The sequence below is a fragment of the Pelobates fuscus genome, chromosome 8, assembly GCF_036172605.1.
Source record: "Pelobates fuscus isolate aPelFus1 chromosome 8, aPelFus1.pri, whole genome shotgun sequence".
Classification (NCBI taxonomy): Eukaryota; Metazoa; Chordata; class Amphibia; order Anura; family Pelobatidae; genus Pelobates; species Pelobates fuscus.
In genome coordinates, this window is record NC_086324.1 from 27,605,948 (window position 1) to 27,632,668 (window position 26,721).

A 26,721-nucleotide genomic window follows, 5' to 3' on the forward strand; every position below is an offset into this window, starting at 1 on the left:
GTCTTATTTTCTTTTAGTGTCTTTACTGCTTGGTGTTCTAATGCGGTTAGGTTGGAGTTTGGCTTGTGACTTATTTCATTAAAAGCAACTTTTTCAATTTCTTCACATACCAACTCAACAAAGGTCTCTACGTATTTAGAGTCTCCTAGCTTGGGGCAGTAGTGGCTCTTGTTCTTAAGATTAGTTAGAGGGTAATTATGTCCTAAGGAGTTATCATTCTCTTCCAACAGGTCTGCTAAAATCATAGTCATGCGATAATCTTTGAGATCTAGGCCTAGATTTTTAGCTTTTTTCTCTTCACTTACAAAGAAGTTTTCGTGTAGAATGAGCTTTCTTGCGAACAGGTGAACGTCCTTAACCCATGTAAACTTATCAAAACGTGGTGTGGGAATGAAAGACAGACCTTTTGCCAACAAATCTAATTCTGGTTGTGTGAGAATATATTCAGATAAGTTGACAATTTGTCTGTTCTTCAAAACCGGTTTTTCCGGTTGTATTGCTTTTTGGATCTGGACCTCAGGAACGGGCGATTGTCCCCCTGTGTATTGTCTAAAAAAGTGACCCCTCTCTTTAGGATCCCTCTATTGTTCTCACTAGAGGTGGAGGGGTTTGATGCCACTACTGCCCCAAGCTAGGAGACTCTAAATACGTAGAGACCTTTGTTGAGTTGGTATGTGAAGAAATTGAAAAAGTTGCTTTTAATGAAATAAGTCACAAGCCAAACTCCAACCTAACCGCATTAGAACACCAAGCAGTAAAGACACTAAAAGAAAATAAGACCATAACCATAAAACCCTCAGATAAAGGAGGCAATATAGTTATAATGGATACCCCGAAATATGTGGAGATGAATAAAAAGATACTAACAGACCAAATGACTTACAAAATGCTGAAACAAGACCCCTCCAAAATATTTGCCAATAAGTTAAAAAGCATCTTGCAACAAGGCCTAGATGATAACCTAATTTCTAAGGATGAATATAACTTTATGGCCATTAACAGTCCTCGTATCTCGACCTTCTATAGCCTGCCAAAAATTCATAAACAACAACAGATCTTGACAGGCAGGCCCATTGTCTCTGGCAACAACAACATGACTCAAAATGTAAGTGTCTACTTAGACCACATCCTAAAACCGCTAGTCACACAACTCCCGTCGTATCTAAGAGACACGAAACAAACCCTAGCGGTTCTGACAAAAACCAGATTACCACCTAACTCTATTATCTGCAGCTTGGATGTGGAATCACTGTACAGCTCAATTCCACACTCGCTGGGCTTGAAACACACAGAACACTTTCTAAGGAGTAGAGGGACGTCCCTAGATAAACACAGCGTATTGGTATTAGATCTTCTAAGTTTTGTCTTAAAACACAATTTCTTTTTGTTCGATGGAGTGTACTATCACCAGGTGCAGGGGACTGCTATGGGGACGTCTTGTGCGCCCTCATATGCAAACCTGCACCTGGGATGGTGGGAGGAACAAGTTGTTTTTACATCTCCCCCCAAAAATCCCCTGACCCAGTACATATATCTATGGAAAAGATATATAGATGACATTATAATCATCTGGACTGGGTCAGGGGACCAGTTCAGACAATTCACACTCAGCCTGAACACAAATGAACTTAACCTCAAATTCACAGCAGAAATAGGCACTCCGTCCCTAAGCTTCCTCGATTTGATGGTGTCTCCACAAGAACTGGGCACCATTAAAACAAACCTTTTTAGAAAGAGCACGGCTACCAACAACCTTCTAAATTGGAAAAGTTATCACCCGACACAGCAGAAATGGGGAATACCGACGGGCCAATACTTACGTTTAAGACGTAATTGCTCCGATTTGGAAGACTTTAAAACACAAGCAAGAGAATTGCGCCACATGTTCAGGTCCAAAGGATACCCCAACAAATGCCTGAAGAAGGCATACCATAGGGCTCTCCTATCTGAACAGGAAGATCTAGTAAGAGAAAGGGAAATTTCCCCTCCACTAAAAAATACAGACCTAAAACAACTTAGGTGTATTGCCACTTTCGACGCGGGTTGGGACCAAGTCAAAGCAATTATGAACCGCTTTTGGCCTCTACTAAAACAGGACACACACCTTAGGGATGTCCTTCCCTCCTATGCAACCCTGACAGCTAGAAGGGGCAACAACTTGAAATATTTACTGGTACATAGTCACTTCCAGCCCGGTAAACCACCAACACATTGGCTATCGGAAAAAATCAAAGGCACCTACAAGTGTGGCAGGTGCAAAGCATGTGGGTATATTAATACCAAATCAAAGGACTTTAATAACAGCTCCAACACAGAAAATTTCAAATCACTTTCCTTTTTTAACTGTAACTCAAAGGGAGTGATTTACTTGATCACCTGCCAATGTCACATTATGTATGTAGGCAAAACCTTTAGACCGTTCAAGAAACGCATTCTTGAACATGTAAATTCCATAAAAACAGCCAGACATATAGAAACATCGGTCTCCAGGCATGTGAGAACCTTTCACAAGGGGGACCCAAAAGTTCTTAGATTTCAGGGCATCGAACTAATTAAACAGGACCAGAGGAAGGGCAATTGGGACCAACGTCTAAGGAGACGTGAATGCTATTGGATCTATCGCCTGAAAACCCTGTCCCCCAAAGGTCTCAATGAGGGTTTCTCGTACTCCCCATTTATTTAGAAGTCTCCATAAATATATAGTGCACTTGTAAATAGCCTTCATTTCTTTTTATCTTAGTTTTTTGTATATATTTTTGTCTGAGAATTTTCATATCACTATATTTCACCTTATTAGGCGTTTTCAACAGAGGGACACTTAACCGTCCCCATTACTGCCGCCCGACTATAAATTTCTCCCTTCTGCCTCTAGTATGTCCCTAACCCCAATACAGGGCTCAGAATTGGACAGATATAATTACCTACTAAGGACGCTGCTCAACCCCCCCCTTTTTTTCATTATCAGGACATTCTATTTTATACATAAACTAATCATAATGCTACACTTCACTTTCACACTACAGTGGCTATCTCATATCGAACAGAAATGTTCTGTAAATCCAATCACATATCGACATAGATATTCATATATATGTATATATATATATATTTTTCATGCCACTTGTAGCATTATGATTCATTATCATTAGTATGTCCGGTCCTTTCCATACCACTGCTCACGTCCTTTCTCATTTTTTGAATCGCTGTGGCTATTTCTATATCAACACTGTCTATTACCTAACTCTACACTTGGAGATACAATGTTACACATCTACTTATGGCCCAATAAACATGGACACAGTGTAACAGTATTAGCTTGACTAAGACGGATGCTTTGAACAGCTCTAACTTTAGAAGGCTTGCTTCCACACAAGGAGTTCACAGCCTGTCAATCATTTGACGTCATGGAAGCTAACTCCACCCCTATAGAGTTTAAATTAACATAGCGTCACGTCAGCGATGACGACGTGAAGCACCTTTCCCTGATTGGCCAGCAGCGATTTAAATACCGGGAGTTTCTGGGCGGCAATTCCGGTCCCTGACGAAGGAGTTGCTTACTCCGAAACGCGCGTCGGATCTCATCTGGGGGGATTCCCGAGTCACAGCACTCGATCACTGCACTATGCACCTCTCACCACGCACTGAGGAAATCCTCCCCTCTACTGTTCACCTTTAGTTATGATTTACCATTTTTTCTAATTTTTCGTTTTCTCACTATTACTCTCTCTGGAGTCTAATTTCGTAGGACAGGCTCCACAGCATTTAGTGTAACGACCTAGTTTAGAACACCCACGAAGGTGTTTATTAGCAGAAGCAAGGGAAATAGAGATAGCATAGGAGATCTGTTAGTGTCTTTTTTGTGACATTCTGACTTTATGTCAGTCACTTTTTACTTTTACTCCGTTATCTCCCTTTGTCTATCTAGACACTTACTACTCCTGTCTATCCCTCTGCTAATTTTAAACGTTTGGTCTAACACCCTTCATAACTCTATAATGTGTATATCGAGTTATTAATCTCGAAATTGATTGAATACACTAAAGGATTTTTTTGAAGGTATTCTGCTGTATAGGGGCCTATTGCCTATAACCCCCTGTGTAATAGCACTCCGATAAATGGATTTGCTTTTGGTACCAAGGGTAAAATTATAGGCAACTAGGGGAACCAGAGAGTTTTCATTGATACATAGTTGCCATAGTATCTCTTTCTCTTGAATAGATTATTAAAGTCTGTATATATATTTTTTGTGGATTTGGAGATACTTCTTACGCACTATAGTTATCATACGTAACATCTCTCTGATACCCATCTACCCACTGGACTCCAGATTCTAAGATTCTTTTGGCATAACATCTATGTGCACACGTATCTATACCAGCCGGCTTGGCAGTTCTTCCCTTTCTTTTATGGGAGAACATCCAAGCATTTCCTTGTGTTTTTTTCTTTTATTTCTTAAATGTTTTTAATTGATGTATTGCTATATTTAGTTCCTCTAGTAGTGGTATTGTTTACATGTGGTTATTTTCCAGTTAAATTATTAACTGATTAATTGTTAATTTCATGAAGGTTTTGCTACTTTGAAGAACCACTCTATATCTAATACCATGCACGGAGTAAGTATTGATAAAGTCTGCTAGACAGATGAAAGGCCAGTGGTTTCCAAACCAGTTCTTAAGGCACTCCTACCAGTGCACAACTGCTATCTGCCCCTTCCCTCTCCTGTCCCTCACTGGCCGTCTCCACATATAACACTACCCTCACCTAGGCCTTAAACGCTGCCGCCCTGCTCAAAACATGCACCTCGAGGAGGACACACCTCTAACCGTAAATTAACATGCTACCTGCAAAGTTGCTCCCGTTGTGCTGAACGCTCCTGGAGGAAGTGTCGCACCCAGGCAGACTTTCTCCTTTATAGATTCATATTGTGTTCATACAGCGCAGCCCTTGCCCTCACCAAACAGTCATACTTTTCCTATCTCATGAGCTCATTTTCCACAATCCCAGGCATCTCTTTGACACCTTTAACTCTCTTTTTTCACCCTGCTGTGTCCACCCCAAAACTAACCTTACAGCTGATAGCTTTGCATGCTACTTTACAGACAAGATTGAACAGCAAAGGAAAGAATTCTCCCCACCTTGCCGTTCTCTTTCTCAACCACACATAGATCATGCCTTTCCTACTATTCAGACTTTCTTCATGGCTACTGAGCAAGAGGTGGCTGTGCTTTTTCTTTCATCTCACCCCACTACTTGCCCGCTCAATCCTGTCCCATCTCACCTTATAAGATCTGTCTCCCCTTGTCTTATGCCTTCCTTAACACACATCTTCAACTGATCTCTCTCTTCTGGCATTGTCCCTGCTGACCTTAGACATGCAATTGTAGTACCTATACTGAAAAAAACATCTCTTGACTCGTCCTCCCCCTCTAACTATCGTCCCATATCCCTGCTCCCTTTTTCCTCAAAGCTTCTGGAATGAATTGTCTTTGCCCGTGTGTTACACTTCATCAATTCCAATTCTCTCCTTGACCCTCTTCAATCTGGCTTCTGACCTCTCCACTCTACTGAGACTGCTCTTATCAGATTAACTAATGACCTAATCGCAGCTAAATCCAAAGGCCACTACTCCTTACTAATTCTTCTTGATCATGCTCTCCTTCTTTAAACTCTTAAATTACTCGGTTTCTGTGACTCTGTCCTATCGTGGTTTTCCTCTTATCCCTCCCAACGCTCATAGAAACATAGAAATATAATAGAATGTGACGGCAGATAAGAACCATTCGGCCCATTTAGTCTGCCCAATTTATTCAGTGTCTCCTTTTCTAATGATACCTGCTCCCCTTGTGCTGTCTCGGTTGGAGTCCCCCAAAGCTCTGTCCTTGGTCCCTTTTGATTTTCTCTTTATATTACCTCTTTTGGATTCCACTACCACCTGTATGCTGATGACACCCAGATATATCTCTCCTTACCAGACCTCTCTCCTGCCGTCCTGCAACGTGTCACGTCTTGCCTATCTTCCAACTCTGACTGGATGTCACGCTTTCTGAAACTCAATCTCTCTAAAACTGAGCTCCTTGTCTTTCCTCCTCCTAATACTGATCCTCCTCTTTCGCTCTCCCTTCAAGTTAGTGGTATCCACATTAGTCCATCCTTGCAAGCTGTCAGGATCGGGACAGGGATCCAGCACGCAGAGTACAAAGAGTAGAGAGATACGTATACCGGACCTTAGAATGTCCGGACTTAACGTAAGAACTACGTATAGAATGGTCAGAGACAAGCCGAGGTCGAGGGAACGAGAAGACAGGTAAGCGAGAGACAAGCCGAGGTCAAAGGATAACAGAGAAGCAGGAGAGTAATAACAAAGCCGGGTCAGAACCAAAAGACAATCAGGATACAAGAGCACTGTGTGACTAGACTGGCTAGAACCCCGACAGGGCAATGAGCAAATGCGGAAAGCTCCATTAAATACCCTGGCTCTAGAGAGTAATCACGCCTCCGACGAGTCCTGATTCGTGTTCGTGTCCTGATTCGTGTTCCGGACTTGAGTGGCAGGTCGGACTGGATTAGCGTCATGACGTCGGCTATTGAGCGTCGCGTCATAAAAGGAAGTAGCTCCCTCGCGGCCGGCGTGTAAACGACCGAGGGAACCGCGAGGAACGGGAGAAACAGACCTTCTGGAAGGAGAAACGTCTAAGTCTCCCCTCTCAGAGGTAGAGACTACAGGTACCCTGACACAAGCACGCTGTCTTGGTGTCATACTTAACTCTGGGCTCACCTTTGAGCCTCTCATCGAGTGTGTTGCCAAATCCTGTAGATTCCATTTTAAAAACATACCCCGCGGGGTGTGGCCTGCGCAGCATGGTGGACGGACGTGGCCTGAATGAGCTCCGGGACAAAGCAGAGTATACGTCGAATCTTTGAACTCCAAAACGCCTGAGACAAGCAACAGACTAGCCGTACCTGCTACCAGGGTCAAGCGGGGTACTGTGGATCACTACCATAACGAGCCCGACGTCGGATTCCGGAGAGACAACCAGGAGGCCTAGTGAGAGCGCTTGGTGGGAGACGCGGACAATCTCCCGAACCCACGTGGAGCTGGCACTTCAGAGACCTCACAGAGCCCCGTGTCCCTCCCCTTTAGGCCGGTGGAGGTTATCCCGGCCCACCACTGAGCTCCCCAACACTCATACTTACCCTAATTTGCTGACCCAATCGGCACCCTGGACTCTCACAAAATGGCGCACGCCATGTGTCCACACGAAGACCGTGACATGCTCTCTCCCTTCCTGGAAAGGCTGGACAAACTGCTTCTGGATTTCTGGGCCAAACTTGCAGGCCGACTTATGGTAACAGAGGGTGAACAGCTGACACACACCTTGCCCTTGACTGCAATGCCGGGAACTCCCCATACCCAGGCAGAGGCCTCTCTAAAAGGGCAAAGTACCCAAAGTAAGCCGCGGATCTACACACTGCAGAAACAGTAGTGGACCTAGCAGAGGCACATCCAGCAACTGCGCAGAGACAAGTCTGTCAGAGGAAAAAAAAAGCCCACTCGGAACCAGTCGACAGAGTGCTCCAGGACAGCGGCCCCAGCGACACAGCACCTCCCTCAAGAACATTCCTACCAGGGAATCCCCTTTGCATTACTACCCTCACTTCACAGCCCTCACTCTACAATAGGGTGCCCCTCAAAATGTGGGACTATGCTCTGCCATCTCAGGGAATCAGACGGGCTGGCCACAGTATGTTGACCCCAGCCTTCAAACCTAGCAACTAAGGGGGACATCCAATGTATACTTCCAGTTTACATCACTCTTTTGTTTATTATGATTGCCCCACTTGCATTTAAGTAGAATTGCCGCCCATCAAAGCTTTACAGTACTTAGAACACCTGTGCTCCTCTCACACCTCACCCCTCTGTCAGTCCTTACATTGGCTTCCTGTAACCTATAGGAGTCAATTCAAAGTGCTAACCCATACCTATAAAGCCCTGAACAATTCTTGCCCCTCTTGTATCTCATCACAGATCCATAGGTATGCCCCTTCTAGGTCTCTCCACGCTGCCCATGACCTTCTCCTGTCTGCTGCTCGCACCCGTACGGCCAACTCACGCTCGTAGGACTTCTCGCGGGCGGCTCCCTTCCTATGTAATAGCCTACCTACCACCATCAGACTCTCCCCTAGTCTTCAATCATTTAAAAATCCATCTCTTTAGGAAAGCTTATGGCCTCCCAGACTAACCTCTACCTCACATACCTGTTTCTTGCTCTCTCCTAAAGGGAAGCACTTTACTCTCTCCTCCAGCACTACTTCTTCTCTTCTCTCGTTTGAGCAGGGTCCTCTTCAACATATCGTTCCTGTAAGTTTTCTTGTAATTGTCCTATTTATAGTTAAATCTCATAATATTTTAAAGTGCTACGGAATCTGTTGGCGCTATATAAATGGCGATAATAATAATAATAATCATAATAGCATGTCTCCTGTCCTAGTGGGAAAAAAAAATTACCTTCAGTCTCTCATACTCTTCTTTCAACTTATCCATTGTATCCATCTTATCCATGTCATCCATGCTTGAATCAAACCCAGGGGTAAACTGAGGAGACAATAAACCAAAAATGCCCAATTAATTGTAAAAATAAAGAAATGTAATTGTGTGTGTTTGTACACTTACATATTTACGCATACTAACTCAGATGCACATTAACACTGGCACACATATTGCCAAATCCTGCACACAGATAGATGCACACAAAGATGGGCACATACACACACTGAGACTCTCCTCTCTTCCTGCCGGTCACCAGGAGCCAAGATATTGCACCCACCGACCGGTGTGCTGTAAGGTGGCCACCTGTGCTTCCTTATAGTGGCTCCAGTCCTGCGTGAATATAGCGTTTATGTAGTGGATGCAGTGTGTATAGTGGGTGCAGTGTCTGTGTAGCACGTGTAGTGTGTGCAGTGTCTGTGTTGAGCATATAGTGTGTAATGGGTGCAGTGTTTGTGTAGTGTCTGTGTACTGTATGTAGTGGATGTAGTGTCTGTGTACAGTATGTAGTCTGTGTAATGGGTGCAGTGTCTGTGTAGTGGGTGCAGTGTCTGTGTACTGTATGTAGTGGATGCAGTGGATGCAGTGTCTGTGTACAATACAGTATGTAGTCTGTGTAATGGGTGCAGTGTCTGTGTAGTGCATGTAATGGGTGCAGTGCTTGTGTAGTTGGTGTAGTGTGCGAGGTGGGTGCAGTGTCTGTGTTTATGTTGTGCATGTTTGTTGGTTAGGATAGGGGCTGTAAAGGGGTGAGCAGATTTTTTAAATGTATAATTTAGTTTTGTTTACTCCACCCCCCCTGACTCTTAGCTTTGGTCAGGGATGGGGGACACTAGATTCCCTAGTGGTCCGGTGGCAAGCATACTTTTCTAATTTGTAGCTATTAGAGTCTAATCTTTCAGATGGCCCTGCACTAAATGTTATTAGTAATTTGTATTACCAGCGTACATTGTTTACATATACTCAGCCAATTTGGTTGGTATTATCCAAAGATTAAACAATGTAACATAGATAGTGTTAGATTATCTTACCACAGTAATCAGTCCAAAGGTTTGACATTTTTTAGAGAATAAAAACAGGGTACCATGTATTTAGGACAAGCAGCCAGCACATGGCAGGATTCTGGTTAAAGCATTAAAGGAACACTATGATCACCTAAATTACTTTAGCTAAATAAAGCAGTTTTAGTGTATAGATCATTCCCCTGCAATTTCACTGCTCAATTCACTGTCATTTAGGAGTTAAATCACTTTGTTTCTGTTTATGCAGCCCTAGCCACACCTCCCCTGGCTATGATTGACAGAGCCTGCATGAAAAAAAAAATGGCTTCACTTTCAAACAGATGTAATTTACCTTAAATAATTGTATCTCAATCTCTAAATTGAACCTTAATCACATACAGGAGGCTCTTGCAGGGTCTAGCAAGCTATTAACATAGCACGGGATAAGAAAATCTTAATTAAACAGAACTTGCAATAAGGAAAGCCTAAATAGGGCTCTCTTTACAGGAAGTGTTTATAGAAGGCTGTGCAAGTCACATGCAGGGAGGTGTGACTAGGGTTCATAAACAAAGGGCTTTAACTCCTAAATGGCAGAGGATTGAGCAGTGAGGGGCATGTTCTATACACCAAAACTGCTTCATTAAGATAAAGTTGTTCAGGTGACTATAGTGTCCCTTTAACTTTTTCTCCAAATATTAAAAAGAGTGAGTGAGTGTAAGGCAGACATGAGGCTAACATATTGTGCAACATTGTAAAACAGGCAGTTACAAGACAGATCCCAAGACAAAACAAAAATAACAAACAGGAGAAAATAATGCCATGGGAGACAAATCCAAGGATAAGATAAAGTGTGATACAAAGATCTTACCTCAGTCTGCTTTACTAAATTCCATGCTATTTCCATATTGTTTTAAGTTGCAAGGGTCTGCCTGAAACAAACACACATGTATTAATTAATATAGCTACAAATCTATTTCACTAAAAGTGCTATTTGTGGATAAAAAGAATCGAGAACTAGAATGCGGGGAAATATAAAACCTTATTTCCTGAAACAGCTCCTCCTTCCTGACTGCACTGGAGTAAATGAAACTTAAAGTTAATACTTTCACTTTCTGTTTGTTCCGTGTGACTTGTAAATATTAACAGAACCAGCATGTCTCGTTTTAAAGGTGGGGTAGAAATCAGACTACCAACATGTGGGTAAAATAAAACATCTACAGATCATAGTGTAACATTATATACATTACAATATAGAATGCAAATGGGTCTATTCAATAGAAACATAGAAACATAGAATGTGACGGCAGATAAAAACCATTTGGTCCATCTAGTCTGTCCATTTTTTTTAAATACTTTCATTAGTTCTTGGCCTTATCTTATATTTAGGATAGACTTATGCCTATCCCAAGCATGCTTAAACTCCTTCACTGTGTTAACCTCTACCACTTCAGCTGGAAGGCTATTCCATGCATCCACTACCCTCTCAGTAAAGTAATACTTCCTGATTTTATTTTTAAACCTTTGCCCCTTTGATTTAAGAATGTCCTCTTGTTGTGGTCATTTTTCTTCTTTTAAATATAGTCTCCTCCTTTACTGTGTTGATTCCCTTTATGTATTTAAATGTCTCTATCATAAACAGTGATTTGTGATGTAAATAAAGAACCTTACATTTTTATGAAATACTTGTTAATGCAATAGAAAAAAAATAACTGGTGACAATTGCAAGCATGTTTGAATGTATGTACGTATTTGTGTGTACTGTTGTCTTTTTTTTTTTTTTTTAGTCTTTTTTTTTTGTCTCAGTCTATAGACGTGACATGAAACATTATATGATATAAACATGTGTAAGACAGCAAAAACATTGGTTATACAAAGCAAACAAGCAGGCAGTCACATATTGAATAATACAGAAAAGGGAAAAAAAAGATAAACAAGTATATAGGGCGCTATATAAATTCTCTAAAATATAGGGTACATTGATAAATAGTCTACTTAGCAGAACTTTACACATGTATTAGCTCGAAAAACACAATAATATCAAACAGAAAAATAAAGTGCGCTGTGCCTTTAAAATCGTGTCAGCAAACGTTAGTGCTTTTAGATTCAGATCAAGGTGCTTATAGTCAAAATAGTGCTTATTGTGCAAAAATAGCAACAACCTGTGCAAATGTAAGCAAATCCAAAGTGCACAATAAGCACTAGTTTTACATTGAGCACCTTGATCTGAATCTAAATGCTCAGAAGGTTGCTGACACGGTTTTAAAGGCACAGTGCACTTTATTTTTCTGTTGTTTTACATTTTGAATAATCGACTATGAACTGAGATTTTTAGGGAAGTAAAGATACTAGGGGTTCGTCTCAGACCCCCATCGCCTGGGACTACATGTCTGGAGGATTGGGTCATATATGGCAATTAGTCAATAGGCAGGGTGAGTAGGGAAAACAGGGGAAATAGAAGAGTTGTAGTTGGATAACCACGGTCTAGATGAGACACTTAAAAGATATACAAAGATTACAGCTTATCTAAGTGGGGGATGGGATTGTGTCTAGTCTGTTATATTAATAGAATCTAGGGCATCCTATAGCTGGAGCCCCTGCTTCAGAAGGAGAATGGGGAGCTATGGCACAGATCCTGGAAAAGGTTAAGCCTGGCCCCGTAGGCTGTCAGTTATGGATCAGGTAGTGACCACTGCATAGGCATCCAACACAGGCCGGTGGAGGACAAAAGGGGTCACTGTGGCAGGATTCCATGTGTGAGGTGGTGCAGTGGTGGTGCTCAGCCCTGTCTGGGCTAGAGAGTCCTGCTGAAGCCCTAAGGTTGGCAGGAGATTCTTCGCTTCTTGCAGATCTTGGATGGGGTACGATAAGTCGCCACGGTGGACCATCAGCGTGCAAGGCCCCTTCCACTGATAACTGACATTATGTGAGCAGAGGATTGATGTAAAGGGCTGGAGTGAACACCGCCAATCCAATGTGTTCCCAGACAGGTCTGCATAGAACGTGAGCAACATGCTCTCAAACAGATAAGGTGAGTGATTTTGTGTTGCATTCACGACTGCCGTTTTATCTGTGCTATTCTGAAAGTGTATCAGGAGATCTCTCGACGACTAGGCAGGAGTCTTAACAAGTCTCGATAGACAGAACATGCCTTCCAGGCTCACCACTTTGCATTGTTAGGGGGCAGTAGTGCCAGCAGGAGTCGCCTTGTGGTAACTCGACCTCCAGTATCTCCCCGGAGATCCCCCTTATCTTGATGTTCAGGCTTGGCCATTGGTCCTCAATTGCTGTAAATCACTGATTAGTTTTAAGATGCTGCAACTCGTGCTTGTTTGCTGCACATTTTGATGGGAGTTTGCTCCGTATTGTACCTATGCGGCCTGTCAGGACCTGCAGGTCTTTGCGGATTTGATCCAAGTCAGCCTGTATTGTATGTTGTAGACCTGCCAGCAGCTTTATCATGACTGCTGGGGACAAATCCGGCTGTGGGGGAGTCGGCAGAAGGGCTGGTAAGGCAGCTGGGTGTTGCACCGCTACTCCTGTTGAGTAGTCTTATATGTCGGAGCCATAATCCGCGAAGGAGGCCATATTAGGGTCAATGGAACTGCGGGCCTGTCGCCAGAGCTCTTGTCAGGGTTGGGCTTCTTTTCCTTCGACCCATTTTGCTGGTTCCAGCCTGGGGATTTGTCTGAGATCCTTAAATGTGGGATTTTAGCTGCACAATCGGGGCAAAAGTAGCTCTGACAACATGCGGCCATTCCGTTCAGCTGCTAGGCTCCTCCCCCACACCCCCAGTAGTGTTGAAATTTGAAAGCAGTGGTGTACTTGTGTTTAGTGCTTGTGTTTGAATGTGCTTGTATATAGCATTGGCGTTCGATTGCTGGGATGTATGAACAACACTACCCACACATACACATCCCAATAATCCAGATGGTTACTAGAAAGCTTCATGAATACCAATTTGCTGAATGTTAAGCTGGCATAAACTGTCATTGGCTCTGAAAAGGGTAAAATCAAGTCACATGTGACAAGTCTAAAAAGGGATTTTCCTGACAGTAAAGTGAAAGTAACTTCACTTCCTCCTACATACTTAACTTAAACAGAGCACTAACAGCAGTATTTGACTCGGCAGAAGAAAAACAACAACAAGAACTTACTTATCGGTTAAAGAGTTTGGCAATCACACAAAAAGGTAAGACCAATGCTCACTTTATTTACTGCGAAAAAATGTTATATATTCAGTATTTTAACAACAGAAATCTTGCTACCATTGCTAGCACACACAAGAAAAAAAGCTAGGCTAATTAATCATCGATATTTGTGCAGCATTAAGAAATGGATCTGCTGTGTTCTGAGTCTTGTTCGTGAAAAGTTACGCACAATATATTGCTTGTTTCCTTGTTTCTCTATGTTCATGCACATACATCAATGACAAACACGGGACAGAACTTTTCTAAGTCAGAAACCTTACACCAAATCATCTTAATCAAAGCTATCAGTGACTCAAATGGACAATTTACACAGATACGTTTAAGTGTTACATTGCGCATTAGAAAGTTAGCAAACAAAGCCTCAATAGAGTACTGTAAAATATAAATATACATATTATAAATGCTAAAACATAGAAAAAATATAAAACTTTATTAAATCATTTCTAAAACACAATACAATGCAAACATAGATACTATATAATATAATCCGAATCATCAAGCCAAGCAACACACGCCAATAGAGATAGCTAGTGTGTAAGAATTACAATGTCTAAACCTGAGAAAGGCTTTTAAAACGGAGTAAAAAAAAAAAAAGTATAATGCAAAGTGAAAAAACAAACATATTGTGCAATATACAAAAATACAAAAATCATCACAAATTAATGATAAAAGGTGCCGTCAATGTGATATAATGTACCGTATATCTCATTTTTATCTCGTTTATATTTGTTGTTTGATATACCAAAGACAAAGAGTTTATGTAATTCCTTTAGTTTCTAAAGCGGCAGTACAGGTTTCTGCCAATTCTTTACCATAACTACTTGCTAAGTGTTTGCTGTTTTGAGAATGGTTTTGCCTTATAATACAGGACGGAAAGCTTTTTCCATTTTATCATTTTTATTTCAATTCACGTGATTTGATTATGTATTGTAATGAACAACAAATTTCAACTCATTTTCAGAAACAGTTTAGATATCAAGTGATGACAGTTTAATAGTTTAGCTTTAAGCAGAAGAAGTGTATAATGAGGGGTATTTTTTTTAAACTTATTTTATTTTTATTAAGGATTTTTATCCATCACAAAACCAGATAAGGATAAGGATATTGTACAAGTATTAGGCAAAAGAGTATAGCACAATAACGTATATCATAAGTACAACTGATAATTTGTAGGCATGTGCATGGGGAAAATATTCGGCTCGGATCGGCATTCCGAAATTCGGGACTTCATCAATTTGGGACTTCCGCAATTCGGCACTTCGACACTTCAAGACTTCGGCACTACGGAACTTCGGCAACTTCGGATCTTAGACACTTCGTAACTTCTGCAACTTCGGAACTTCGGCAATTCGGCACTTCGGAAACGTCGGAACTTAGGCAACTTCGGAACTCCAGCATTTCGGGACTTTTGTTGCAGCCGCTTGGTAGATAACTCCCTAATTCCCACGGTATTAGGGAGTTATCTACCAAAAGGCTGAAAGTCCTAAATTGGTCTTTCAGCCAAATTTAATAATACTAAGTAAAAATGACTTAGTATTAGTAAATTGTGCCCCTACTCGCAATACCGCGAGTAGGGGCAAGTATATTAAACAGTGAGTAAAAAAAGGGGGGAGGACCTATTGTTCTCCCCACCGGCCCCCACCCCTGAGCGGTGGTGGGGGCCTAAATAAAAATTTTGGGGGGGACCTAATGTCCTCCCCCCTGGCCCCCACCCCTGAGTGGTGGGTGGGGGCCCTTAACAAGAATAAGGGGGGGACACCTAATGTCCTCCCCCTTGGCCCCCACCTCTGAGCGATGGGTGGGGGCCTAAATACAAATGGGGGGACCTAAGGTCCTCCCCCTGGACCCCACCCCTGAGCGGCAGGTGGGGGCCCTAAGGGCAAATTAGGGGGGAACTAATGTCCTCCCCCCTGGCCCCCACCCCTGGGCGGTGGGTGGGGGCCCTAAATACAAATTGGGGGGTGGACCTAATGTCCTCCCCCTGGCCGCCACCGCTGAGCGGAGGGTGGGGGCCCTAAACAAAAATAAGGGGGGACCTAATGTCCTCCCCCCTGGCCCCCACCCCTGAGCGGCAGGTGGGGGCCCTAAATACGGTGATATACCTGCCCTGACCATGCATTGCAGACCAGGTATCAGTGGTCAGATGGACCCTTGCCCCAACACTGTGTGCCAGACATGCCATTACTTTTTGCACAATCGAGTACAGGTTGGGGATTGCCTTTTGTGCAAAGAAATTACGGCTGGGTAACGTCCGCTGCGGTGTCCCAATAGCTACAAATTTTTTGAACGCCTCAGACTCCACCAGCTTGTATGGTAAAAGCTGGCGGGCTAAGAGTTCAGACAAGCCAGCTGTCAGATGCTGGGCAAGGGGGTGACTTTGTGACATTGGCTTCTTACGCTCAAACATGTCCTTGACAGACACCTGACTGTGGGCAGATGAGCAGGAACTGCTCAAGGTGAGAGACGGAGTGGCGGATGGTTGACAGGGGGCAAGGAGGACAGCAGTGGTTGACGTGGCTGAAGATGTTGGATGAGGAGGAGGATGGCGGCTTTGAGTTTGTGTGCTGCTTGTACTCATGTGTTGATCCCATAGGCATTTGTGATGTGCAATCATGTGCCTTCGCAAAGCAGTTGTACCTAGGTGGGTGTTGGACTTCCCACGACTCAGTTTCTTTTGGCACAGGTTGCAAATGGCATCGCTGTTGTCAGAGGCAGACACACAAAAAAAATGCCACACTGCTGAGCTCTGCAATGACGGCATTCTGGTGGTGGCAACAGCATGTGTTGATTGGCGTGCTGTCTGGCTGACCCCGGGTGCCGATGCATGCTGTCTGACTGTGCCACTATCTCCTTGCGACGACCTCCCCCTGCTTCCAACTCGTCTCCTCCTCCTCCTCTCTGTCTCCCCATCTGAACTTTCCCCCTGTTCTTCTTCTGTTCTAGCGGGCACCCACGTGACATCCACGGATGCATCGTCATCATCAACCGCTTACACTTGTATCTGACAACTCAGCAAAGGAAGTAGCAGCGGGTACAACATCATCATCATCACACCGTACGTCCATGTGTGTAATGCTGCCTGACTGAGACATATCCCTGTTATCTACATCCTCTGGCAATAATGCTTGCGCATCACTAATTTTTACCAACTGATGTGTAAATAACTCGTCTGACATACCAAGTGAAGCGGCTGTGGTGCTAGTGTTGGTGGTGGCGGCAGGCGGGCGAGTGGTAACTTGAGAGGTGCCCGAAGCTAAGCTGGAGGAGGATGGTGCATCAAGGTTCCGAGCGGAAGCTGTAGAAGATTGGGTGTTCTGTGTTAGCCAGTCAACTATGTCCTCAGAACTTTTCCAGTTCAGGGTACGTGGCCTCTGAACACTGGGCATTATTCTAGGGCCAAAGGGAATCACAGCACCACGACCACGACGGCCCCTGCGGGGTGGCCTGCCTCTACCTGTCATTTTTTTTTCGATTACTGGTACTATGCGTGCAAGCTACTGTGACAACAGATATGAGTGGCACTGTGCAGTGTCAGAAGTTGGCAGAGTAGACACTGTAGGCCTGACACACACGCTTGCAGACAACTAACTGCTATTCAATCTATTACAGTCAAAATTTAATTTTATTTTTTTTAAATGTACACTACTGTTACACCAGATATGAGTTGCACTGGTGTGACACTGTGCCCTGGCAGGCCCTGAAACGCACACATGTGAAGGAAACTGACTGCTATTATATTACAGTCAAAAAAAGTTTTTTGTTTTTTTTAAATGCAAGCTTTTGTAACACCAGTGAGTGCATGTTGGCACTGGGCAGGCCTTGAAACGCACACGTGTGAAGGAAACTGACTGTTGTTTTTTTTAAATGCAAGCTATTGTGACACCAGTGAGTGAGTGGTGGCACTAGGCAGGCCTTGAAACGCACACGTATGAAGGAAACTGACTGCTATTATATTACAGTCCAAAAAGGTTTTTTTTGTTAAATGCAAGCTATTGTGACTCCAGATATGAGTGGTGGCCCTGGGCAAGTGGGCACAGTATACGCTGTGAGCCTGACACACACGCTGGCAGACAACTAACTGCTATTCAATCTATTACAGACAAACTTTTTTTTTTTAAATGTACACTACTGTTACACCAGATATGAGTTGCACTGGTGTGACACTGTGCCCTGGCAGGCCCTGAAACGCACACGTGTGAAGGAAACTGACTGCTATTATATTACAGTCAAAAAAGTTTGTTTTTTTTTTTAAATGCAAGCTTTTGTAACACCAGTGAGTGCATGGTGGCACTGGGCAGGCCTTGAAACGCACACGTGTGAAGGAAACTGACTGTTGTTTTTTTTAAATGCAAGCTATTGTGACACCAGTGAGTGAGTGGTGGCACTGGTCAGGCCTTGAAACGCACACGTATGAAGGAAACTGACTGCTATTATATTACAGTCAAAAAAAATTTGTTTTTTTTAAATGCAAGCTGTTGTGACACCAGTGAGTGAGTGGTAGCACTGGGCAAGTGGGCACAGTATATGCTGTGAGCCTGACACACAGGCTGGCAGGCAGGCAACTGCAATTACATTACACAGAAAAAAAAAAGCAGATTGATGTTCTAGCCCTAAAAAGGGCTTTTTGGGGTGCTGTCCGTACAGCAGAGATCAGATGAGGCCTTCAGGACTGTAGTGGACACTGAATACACTAGCCTAGCTATCAATTTCCCTATGAAATCATCAGCAGCTACACTGTCCCTCCTCTCACTAAGAATGCAGCTTCACAATGAATGTAAAATGGATGCTGTCCAGGAGGTGGGAGGGTCTGGGAGGGAGGGTCTGCTGCTGATTGACTGGAATGTGTCTGCTGACTGTGAGGTACAGGGTCAAAGTTTACTCAATGATGACGAATAGGGGGCGGACCGAACAGCGCATATGTTCGCCATCTGTGGCGAACGCGAACATGCTATGTTCGCCAGGAACTATTTGCCAGCGAACCGTTCGGGACATCACTATTTCTCACTATGCATACAGCCTAAGGTCCAAGATGCGCCTGTGTGCATTAACTGCTTCTGTGTCCCCGGAATGAACACTAAAAGATTTTAAGAGGGTCGGTGTGTATGGGCAGGCTCCCCTACCCTTCCAGCTATCTCCCCCTGTGTTGTCTTAACCTGGTTTTCCATAAACAAAGTCCAGGGTTGCGACAGAGAGGTATATTTATGGGACCTTCCTAAGACCATCTCAAGTTCTCCAGTTCTCGGTACTGTTCTATCTTATTGGACCAGTCTCTCCTTGTGGGTGTACGGCTAGACTTCATAATTAGGGGCGTTTAAATGAAAGATACACCTACATTCCACTTGCTATGGGGTCTCCTACACAAAAGTTAATGTATACAATAAACAATTAGTTGCAGTGCGCTGGTCATCATTTTATTAAAAACCCATTTTGCAAAGTTGGAAATTCACCCAACATGGCCGTGCTGGAGCAATTTTTGAATTTAGCAATTTTAGCCTAGGTTTTTTTCAAGGAACAATCTATTTGCCACAACTCTATTTAGTGAAAAGATCCTCACTACATATATGCATCAAGGAAGGGCCTTGTTTTACCAAGACTATGAAAAAAACAGAAATCCTTTCATAAATAGGTGCAGATACGCCCTAAATCTATATTATCACTTTCATTTTCTGTTATGTTTGCAAAATAGACTCAATACTGTAACGTGCAAGGGAAGTAGGCCTTGAAGGTGGAGACAGTTTTAGAAACATCAGCAAGGAAAAATACAAGAACATACAAGATAACCAGCTTTTGGGTGAGGCCAAGAGAGCGCACTGAAGTTTCAGGTAATATTTAAACACAGCAATCGAAGGTGACATAGTTTTCATCTGCAGAAACACACATATTCCATAAGGTATAAGTATACATTTTTGTTTATATGGAGAACATAAGGCAACATCTAAAAACAATTTAGTTGAATATGCCAAAATTAAGTTGTATACGCATACAGGTTTATTGTATAAAGTTGTTTAGACATACTAGAGTTTGACGTGGAGTTTATGTGTAGTCTCAACATTACCCAGAATGCTTTATACTATCTTTTGTCCATAGCGAAACAACTGGATAGAAAAACATACAAATCATGACACCATTAATAGTTTACTAGATTATTTTTTAGTTTCACAGGCAAGATACACTTCCTTCCTCTGTGGCACAGAACGGGAAGTATAAGCGTGCAAAATAAAAATCATGCTGTGGTCACCGTCATGTGACAGGGGAGAGATTGTCTTTCTTTAACATATATTTTAACATATCTGAAATCACTATTACCAGAATAGCCTTGAATGCTCTTTCTATTATTTAATCCTTTTGGAGGGAGAGGGGTGAAGAAGCCATAACCAGTAAAGGACCAGAAGAATGGCCCCTACGATTACTACTTACTCTTATTATTTAAGATGAATTGAGCACCATTTGGCCTTTCTATTCTCATAGGGCTGTATGTGTTATACAGTTGCAAGAAAAAGTATGTGAACCCTTTTGAATGATATGGATTTCTGCACAAATTGGTCATAAAATGTGATCTGATCATCATCAAAGTCACAACAATAGACAATCACAGTCTGCTTAAACTAATAACACACAAATAATGAAATGTTGCCATGTTTTTATTAAACACACCATGTAAACATTCACAGTGCAGGTGGGAAAAGTATGTGAACCCTTGGATTTAATAACTGGTTGAACTTCCCTTGGCAGCTATACCTTCAACCAAACGTTACCTGTAGTTGCAAATCAGAAGTGCACAACGGTCAGGAGTAATTCTTGACCATTCCTCTTTACAGAACTGTTTCAGTTCAGCAATATTCTTGGGATGTCTGGTGTGAATCGCTTTGTTGAGGTCATGCCACAGCATCTCAATCGGGTTGAGGTCAGGACTCTGACTGGGCCACTTCAGAAGGCATATTTTCTTCTGTTTAAGCCATTCTGTTGTTGATTTACTTCTATGCTTTGGGTCATTGTCCTGTTGCAACACCCATGTTCTGTTGAGCTTCAGCTGGTAGACAGATGGCCTTAAGTTCTCCTGCAAAATGTCTTGATAAACTTGGGAATTCATTTATCCTTCGATGATAACAATCCGTCCAGGCCCTGACGCAGCAAAGCAGCCCCAAACCATGATGCCCCCACCACCATACTTCACAGTTGGGATGAGGTTTTGATGTTGGTGTGCTGTGCCTCTTTTTCGCCATACATAGTGTTGTGTGTTTCTTCCAAACAACTCAACTTTGGTTTCATCTGTCCACAAATGTTGCTAGTACTGCTGTGGAACATCAGGTGCTCTTGTGCAAACTGTAAACGTGCAGCAATGTTTTGTTTGGACAGCAGTGGCTTCCTCTGTGGTATCCTACCATGAAATCCATTCTTGTTTAGTGTTTTACGTATTGTAGATTCGCTAACAGGGATGTTAGCATTTGCCAGTGACTTTTGTAAGTCTTTAGCTGACACTCTAGGATTCTTCTTCACCTCATTGAGCAGTCTGCGCTGTGCTCTTGCAGTCATCTTTACAGGACGGCCACTCCTAGGGAGAGTAGCAGCAGTGCTGAACTTTCTCCATTTATAGACAATTTGTCTTACCGTGGACTGATGAACAACAAGGCTTTTGGAGATACTTTTATAACCCTTTCCAGCTTTATGTAAGTCAACAATTCTTAATCGTAGGTCTTCTAAGAGCTCTTTTGTGCGAGGCATCATTCACATCAGGCAATGCTTCTTGTGAAAAGCAAACCCAGAACTGGTGTGTGTTTTTTATAGGGCAGGGCAGCTGTAACCAACACCTCCAATCTCATCTCATTGATTGGACTCCAGTTGGCTGACATCTCACTCCAATTATCTCTTGGAGATGTCATTAGTCTAGGGGTTCACATACTTTTTCCACCTGCACTGTGAATGTTTACATGGTGTGTTCAATAAAAACATGGCAACATTTCATTCTTTGTGTGTTATTAGTTTAAGCAGACTGTGGGTGTCTATTGCTGTGACTTAGATGATGATCAGATTACATTTTATGACCAATTTGTGCAGAAATCCATATCATTCCAAAGGGTTCACATACTTTTTCTTGCAACTGTATATTCTCTGACCATACTATAGTTATAGAGGTTGGAGATTTGATGAACCCGTCGCCAGCTATTCCAAATACAATCCACTCCCCAGCACTTCCCAGAAAGGGATAGGGGCCATGTATCAAGTCCCTAACACAAAACAGCTCCACTCTCACCACCATACATGGGGCAAGGGTGTAAATACTATACTGAAATCAAATGAGCAAAGGTGCTAAAATAGTTCTATTCCTAAATATTTTTGTGAATTTATATTTAAATTTAAAAAAACTTAGTAATGTTTACTTATTTTTCAATTTTTTGGCAATTTATTAATACCTGCCCTCTAAATCTGTTATTCTTAGCAGGATGAGTGAGCGATGTGAGCTCGTGATTGAAGAAGTCCTTGTGAGATTAAAAAATGGTGACATCACCCAGGAAAATGTGGATGCGGTGGTAAACCTAACTAATTCATCTCTCAGTCATAATTTTGGTAAGCTTTCATGTATCTTATAAATCACTTTACAACTTAAAACAAACTATACATGTTAGTTAAAAATAAAGGTTATGGGGCTGCTATAACCTTTTTGAGGAGGTGACCTTTTTGGTGTAATATGCCCTATTGGGTGCTGTGGAGAAATTCCCTCCTCTCAGTTTGCATTATAACCTGCAAAAAAAGTTTAACTTACCTAAAATCCAGTGCAAGGCGAAGCTCCCAGCACTAATAGCCTGTGCCCCTTCAGATGTCACTAGGTCGCACAAAGTCTAATCACAAGTTCTCATCCATGCGCCCCGGCCCGTCGAGGACAGGGAAGGAAGTAAAGAGGGAGGAGGGCTTTAAAAAAAAAAAAAAATACGTGAAACGTTTTTATAAACAGAAAACCTGTAACAGGGTTCTGGGTTGTCAATGTCATGTGTGCTAGGGTGGAACTAGCCCCTGGCACAAAATTAGAAGAATCTCAGTATGTGCAGCATTTTAAGCTGGAACATTGCACATACTGACTCCTAACACCATGACCACTTCCAATCACTGACGTAGTTATGGTGGTTGGAGGAACCATTTAAGACACAAAGAGGGGGAAAGGCAGAAAAGGGGTTAAGGGGAGTTTGGATGTGACATCCATAAGTACACTCCACCCCTGGTATATATCTGTCAGACTATAGAATGTGGTTGTAAATGATACATCGTTGATGAAGGCATGACGTAATTTTGTGTATTTTGTTATAGCTTCCTATTTTTTCTAAACAATCTTTATTGCTCCCATTTTGTTTATGAACAGGTATAAGTAAAGCAATTCTTGCAGCAGGTGGACCTTCTTTACAGGATGAATGCAAAATTAAAGGTACAATTATAATGTATGTGGACCTCTTTAAACAAATATATCTATATAATTGGAGATTATAAATCTAGTGGTGTCATTAGTATCTTGTAATACCTTCTTTATTGGAATTACAGAATTTTTCAATTATTAGTTTGTCCTGAAAGATTGTCATTCCAAAAGAGATAAGAAAACTTTTGTAAAAGTCTTTACAACCTTTTATTGTTTCCACAACACCTGAAAGCTTTGACACGTCAGGTTATGCAACTTATTTTTTTATTCTGCCTTCCTTTTCCTTGTATAATGATCTGTAAGTGCTAGCACGCACTCTCCATATCAGACATTTTTATGGTGATTTGCAATTTTGTGTTTCCACTAGCACCTGGGTCGCAGATGCACCCGGGTCGCAAATGCACCCATTCCAGACTCCAAGTATCCACTCCAAGAATCCAATATGTATTTAGCTTTCAGTGCTCGGGCCATCCTCCGTACAATTTGGCTCTTGGGTTCCCTTGAAGCCATCAATCAAAATTCAGCAGGGATAGACAGTATAATTCAGATGGTGTTGGTTAGAAGTATAGCCCATGATCTCCCCAGCACTAATGATAGCTACATTTACACATTATATAGTTACAAAAAAAAGTAATAATATATAGTCCTAATGTGATAGAATGTTATATTTAAAAAAAAAATTTAAATTGAAAAACTAAAATTGAAAACTGTTTACCTTTTATATTATATTTTAGGCAAACAGCCCCACGGTGATGTTGTTGTAACTGGTGCTGGTAACCTTAAATGCAAAAACGTCATTCATGTAATTGGAGCAACCCGACCACAAAAAATTACTAATGCCGTAATGAGCGTACTTCAAGAATGCGACAAAAACAACCTGGGGACAGTGGCTATCCCTGCTATTGGGACAGGTAAACGGAGAACACAAAGTGCTTTATTCACTAAACAGAGAGCTGTAACAAATGATTCAGATTTCATTGTTTAGCAAGTGGACAAACTCCAAATGTGTAAATAGTGATATTTTTACACCTGGCAGGGATGAATTTATAACACTGGGTGACCCAAGGCACTAATAATGGAAACAAACCCAGTTAACCAAAAAAAAAAAAGTAAATATTAGAGACATTGTACTGTGGCATATGTAGGAAAGGGGGAAAAAAATCATATATACAATTGTCCACTGTATTCATATATAGATAGACAAGTTCTGTTGTATGGAGCACTTCAATAACAAGCACTCTAGGTATCTGATTGTATTTTTTAAAATCATTTTCAATGTGTTTCTAAGTTGTTTCCAAGAATTCTCTACCAAATAACTTCATTACGGACTATAGATATTTACTTATTAAAATATATTTATATACAGGGGTTGTATGCAGAGACAGTTCATCCTATTCTAAGTTATTTAAACTAAAATAGGTGCTATTCCTAAACAGGAAAATCACAACTTAAAAAATAAAAGGATCCCACTTGCAAAACTCTTTCACCTTAGACTGGAGACAGGACCACTTAACCTTCCTAGGCATTTGACTCACCAGAAACTCACCAGACCAATGACTGGGGGGGGGAGGGGGGGGGTGTAGGGACTGGCAATGCCTGACATCAGAATATACTTTAAGGCAGCTATACTGTCCATGGTGGTGGCATCACACGCAACACTATCACCGCCACAGTGGATCCAGATTGAATCACACTGGGCAGGAGGAAGGGAACTACGTTTCCTTTTTTGGATGCCGAAGCAAAACCATCTGGACTGCCAGAGCTATTGGCTCCTACAATGCACAATGCTCTTACTGAGAATTTTGGACTCCAACAGATCCAACCTATACGTGGCGAGAACGTGGACCCTGGCTACACCTCTCAACAGTGTCCACATAGCGAACCTGTCATTTGACTTTAGGCATGTACATAATCTCTTTGACGCTGGTAACCTGTTGCAGTATTCAGACCTGAAATCCAAATATTCGCTCCCATCCCGAACAGTCACAATTGAAATCACTCCTTTACACAACCATTAAAGGGAACACCTCCATTCCTAACCTATCTGCATTTGAGATGACGTGCTTACCTCCCAAGACCCCTAAAAAGATGCTATCTTTGAGTTATCCATAGATAAGTTGTGGGACTGCACTCAGACCCTTTCATATAAGGAATCCTTGGGTGCTAACCGGATCAGTCGCAGTATCGAGAGACCAAAATTGTAGTTTAAAATGTAGAAAGTAGTCCAGGCACTCCAAAGTATCCCAGAAAGGCAATTTTTATTAAACCTACGAACCAACAAACAACGTTTCGACCCTGAGTCTTTGTCAAGCTCTTTGAGTTATAGCACACTCGGAACCACACACACCAACACGACCACCTATGTTGACACTTGGCATGGAGTTGTGGGTTCTCACCTTACTACGCAACAGTGGAAGAAAGCGTACATAGCCCACAAAGAGAGGTCAATGTGCACATCGCACTTTGAGATCATCTCTAAATTACAATATAGATTGTACATGGTGCCCGATAGGTTGGTTAAAATATATTTGGCCTCCACAAGTACATGTTGGCATTGCAAGGACGCAAGGGGTATCTTGTTCTACATTTGGTGGACATATCCGAGAGTCAAAACATTTTGAAATATGGTGGAAGACGTAATATCTATGACTCTACACACAACCATTTCCCTCAAGCCCGAAACCAGCCTCCTATTCATGGACCTGGACAACTTCAGCAAAGTAGACTCTATACTTTTCTTTCACATACTGGAAGCCGCTGACACCTTGATGGCCAGGGCCTGAAAGTCTAGAGATGTATCAGACAGAGTGGCCCTAATTCTCCAAACTACCACTAACCTAGACTATGAATGCATGGCATGGAAACGCACTAGAGCATACACAAAGATAGCGGAGGCCCAAGATAAATGGGAGAGGAACAGGCCACCGACAAATGCTACCTAAATAAAATGGGGGAAGGGATAAATCTTTACATATAAAAGGGAAAAGAGAGATGGAAGAGGGGGAAAGAGGAAGAAAAAAAATTAAACCATACCCTAAGGAACTGCGGTGTTCCACAGCTGGGGGACAAATACCACAACTAGCAGCTGGTTAAGGAAGATGGATCGCTCAGCGCTGCCAGAAGGCGCCCATATACTACTAACTCTTTTTGTATATAGTTACTTTAAGCTACACCCTTTGCTTTTGGTTGGCTTAACCCTAGTAAAATACACGACAAAAGGAAACACAGTTGACCAACAAGGCCTTTACGCTCCACGCAGCTCTGCACATCCCACCCAGGGCATTGGCACTCGGCAGATAGCAATTTCTGACAAATAACTCGCCTAGGTGAGGAGAACTCGAACGCCAGGGGTGCAGGGCGGATCACTGTACATGGGCTCTCACTCCTTACGCTATGACCCCATTCAGACAGCCCACTAGGCCTCTTAGGCATCTATACCGGATGCCACTGGTGTAAAGATAATATGTGAAGGTTGATGCTAAATATGTTACTACGTGGGGATATGTAGATATTGCACATTGCTGATATGCTACCCTATAAAGGGACTGATGTGAACTGATCTGT

At 42.3% G+C, this 26,721-nt stretch overlaps 2 protein-coding genes across 5 annotated transcripts in view; one reads left to right on the top strand and one right to left on the bottom strand.

Moving 5' to 3' along the window:
• The window catches only part of NMI (N-myc and STAT interactor), a 33,504-nt gene extending 22,904 nt beyond the window's left edge, over positions 1-10,600 (bottom strand). The window contains exons 1-3 of one of the 2 annotated variants that reach the window (XM_063429532.1): positions 10,585-10,600; positions 10,415-10,475; positions 8,507-8,593 (exon numbers count right to left, since the gene is read on the bottom strand). In XM_063429532.1, the coding sequence (XP_063285602.1) occupies positions 8,507-8,593; positions 10,415-10,450 (123 nt within the window). In that variant the 5' untranslated portion in view covers positions 10,451-10,475; positions 10,585-10,600. The other variant, XM_063429531.1, reaches the window with a different exon arrangement.
• Positions 10,601-19,300: 8,700 nt separating this feature from the next.
• The window catches only part of LOC134571276 (protein mono-ADP-ribosyltransferase PARP15-like), a 34,396-nt gene continuing 26,975 nt past the window's right edge, over positions 19,301-26,721 (top strand). The window contains exons 1-4 of one of the 3 annotated variants that reach the window (XM_063429447.1): positions 19,301-19,380; positions 22,192-22,319; positions 23,107-23,169; positions 23,892-24,068. In XM_063429447.1, the coding sequence (XP_063285517.1) occupies positions 19,316-19,380; positions 22,192-22,319; positions 23,107-23,169; positions 23,892-24,068 (433 nt within the window). In that variant the 5' untranslated portion in view covers positions 19,301-19,315. Of the gene's footprint in view, positions 19,381-19,405; positions 19,577-22,191; positions 22,320-23,106; positions 23,170-23,891; positions 24,069-26,721 lie in introns of those variants that run through there. The other 2 variants (XM_063429448.1, XM_063429450.1) reach the window with 2 other exon arrangements.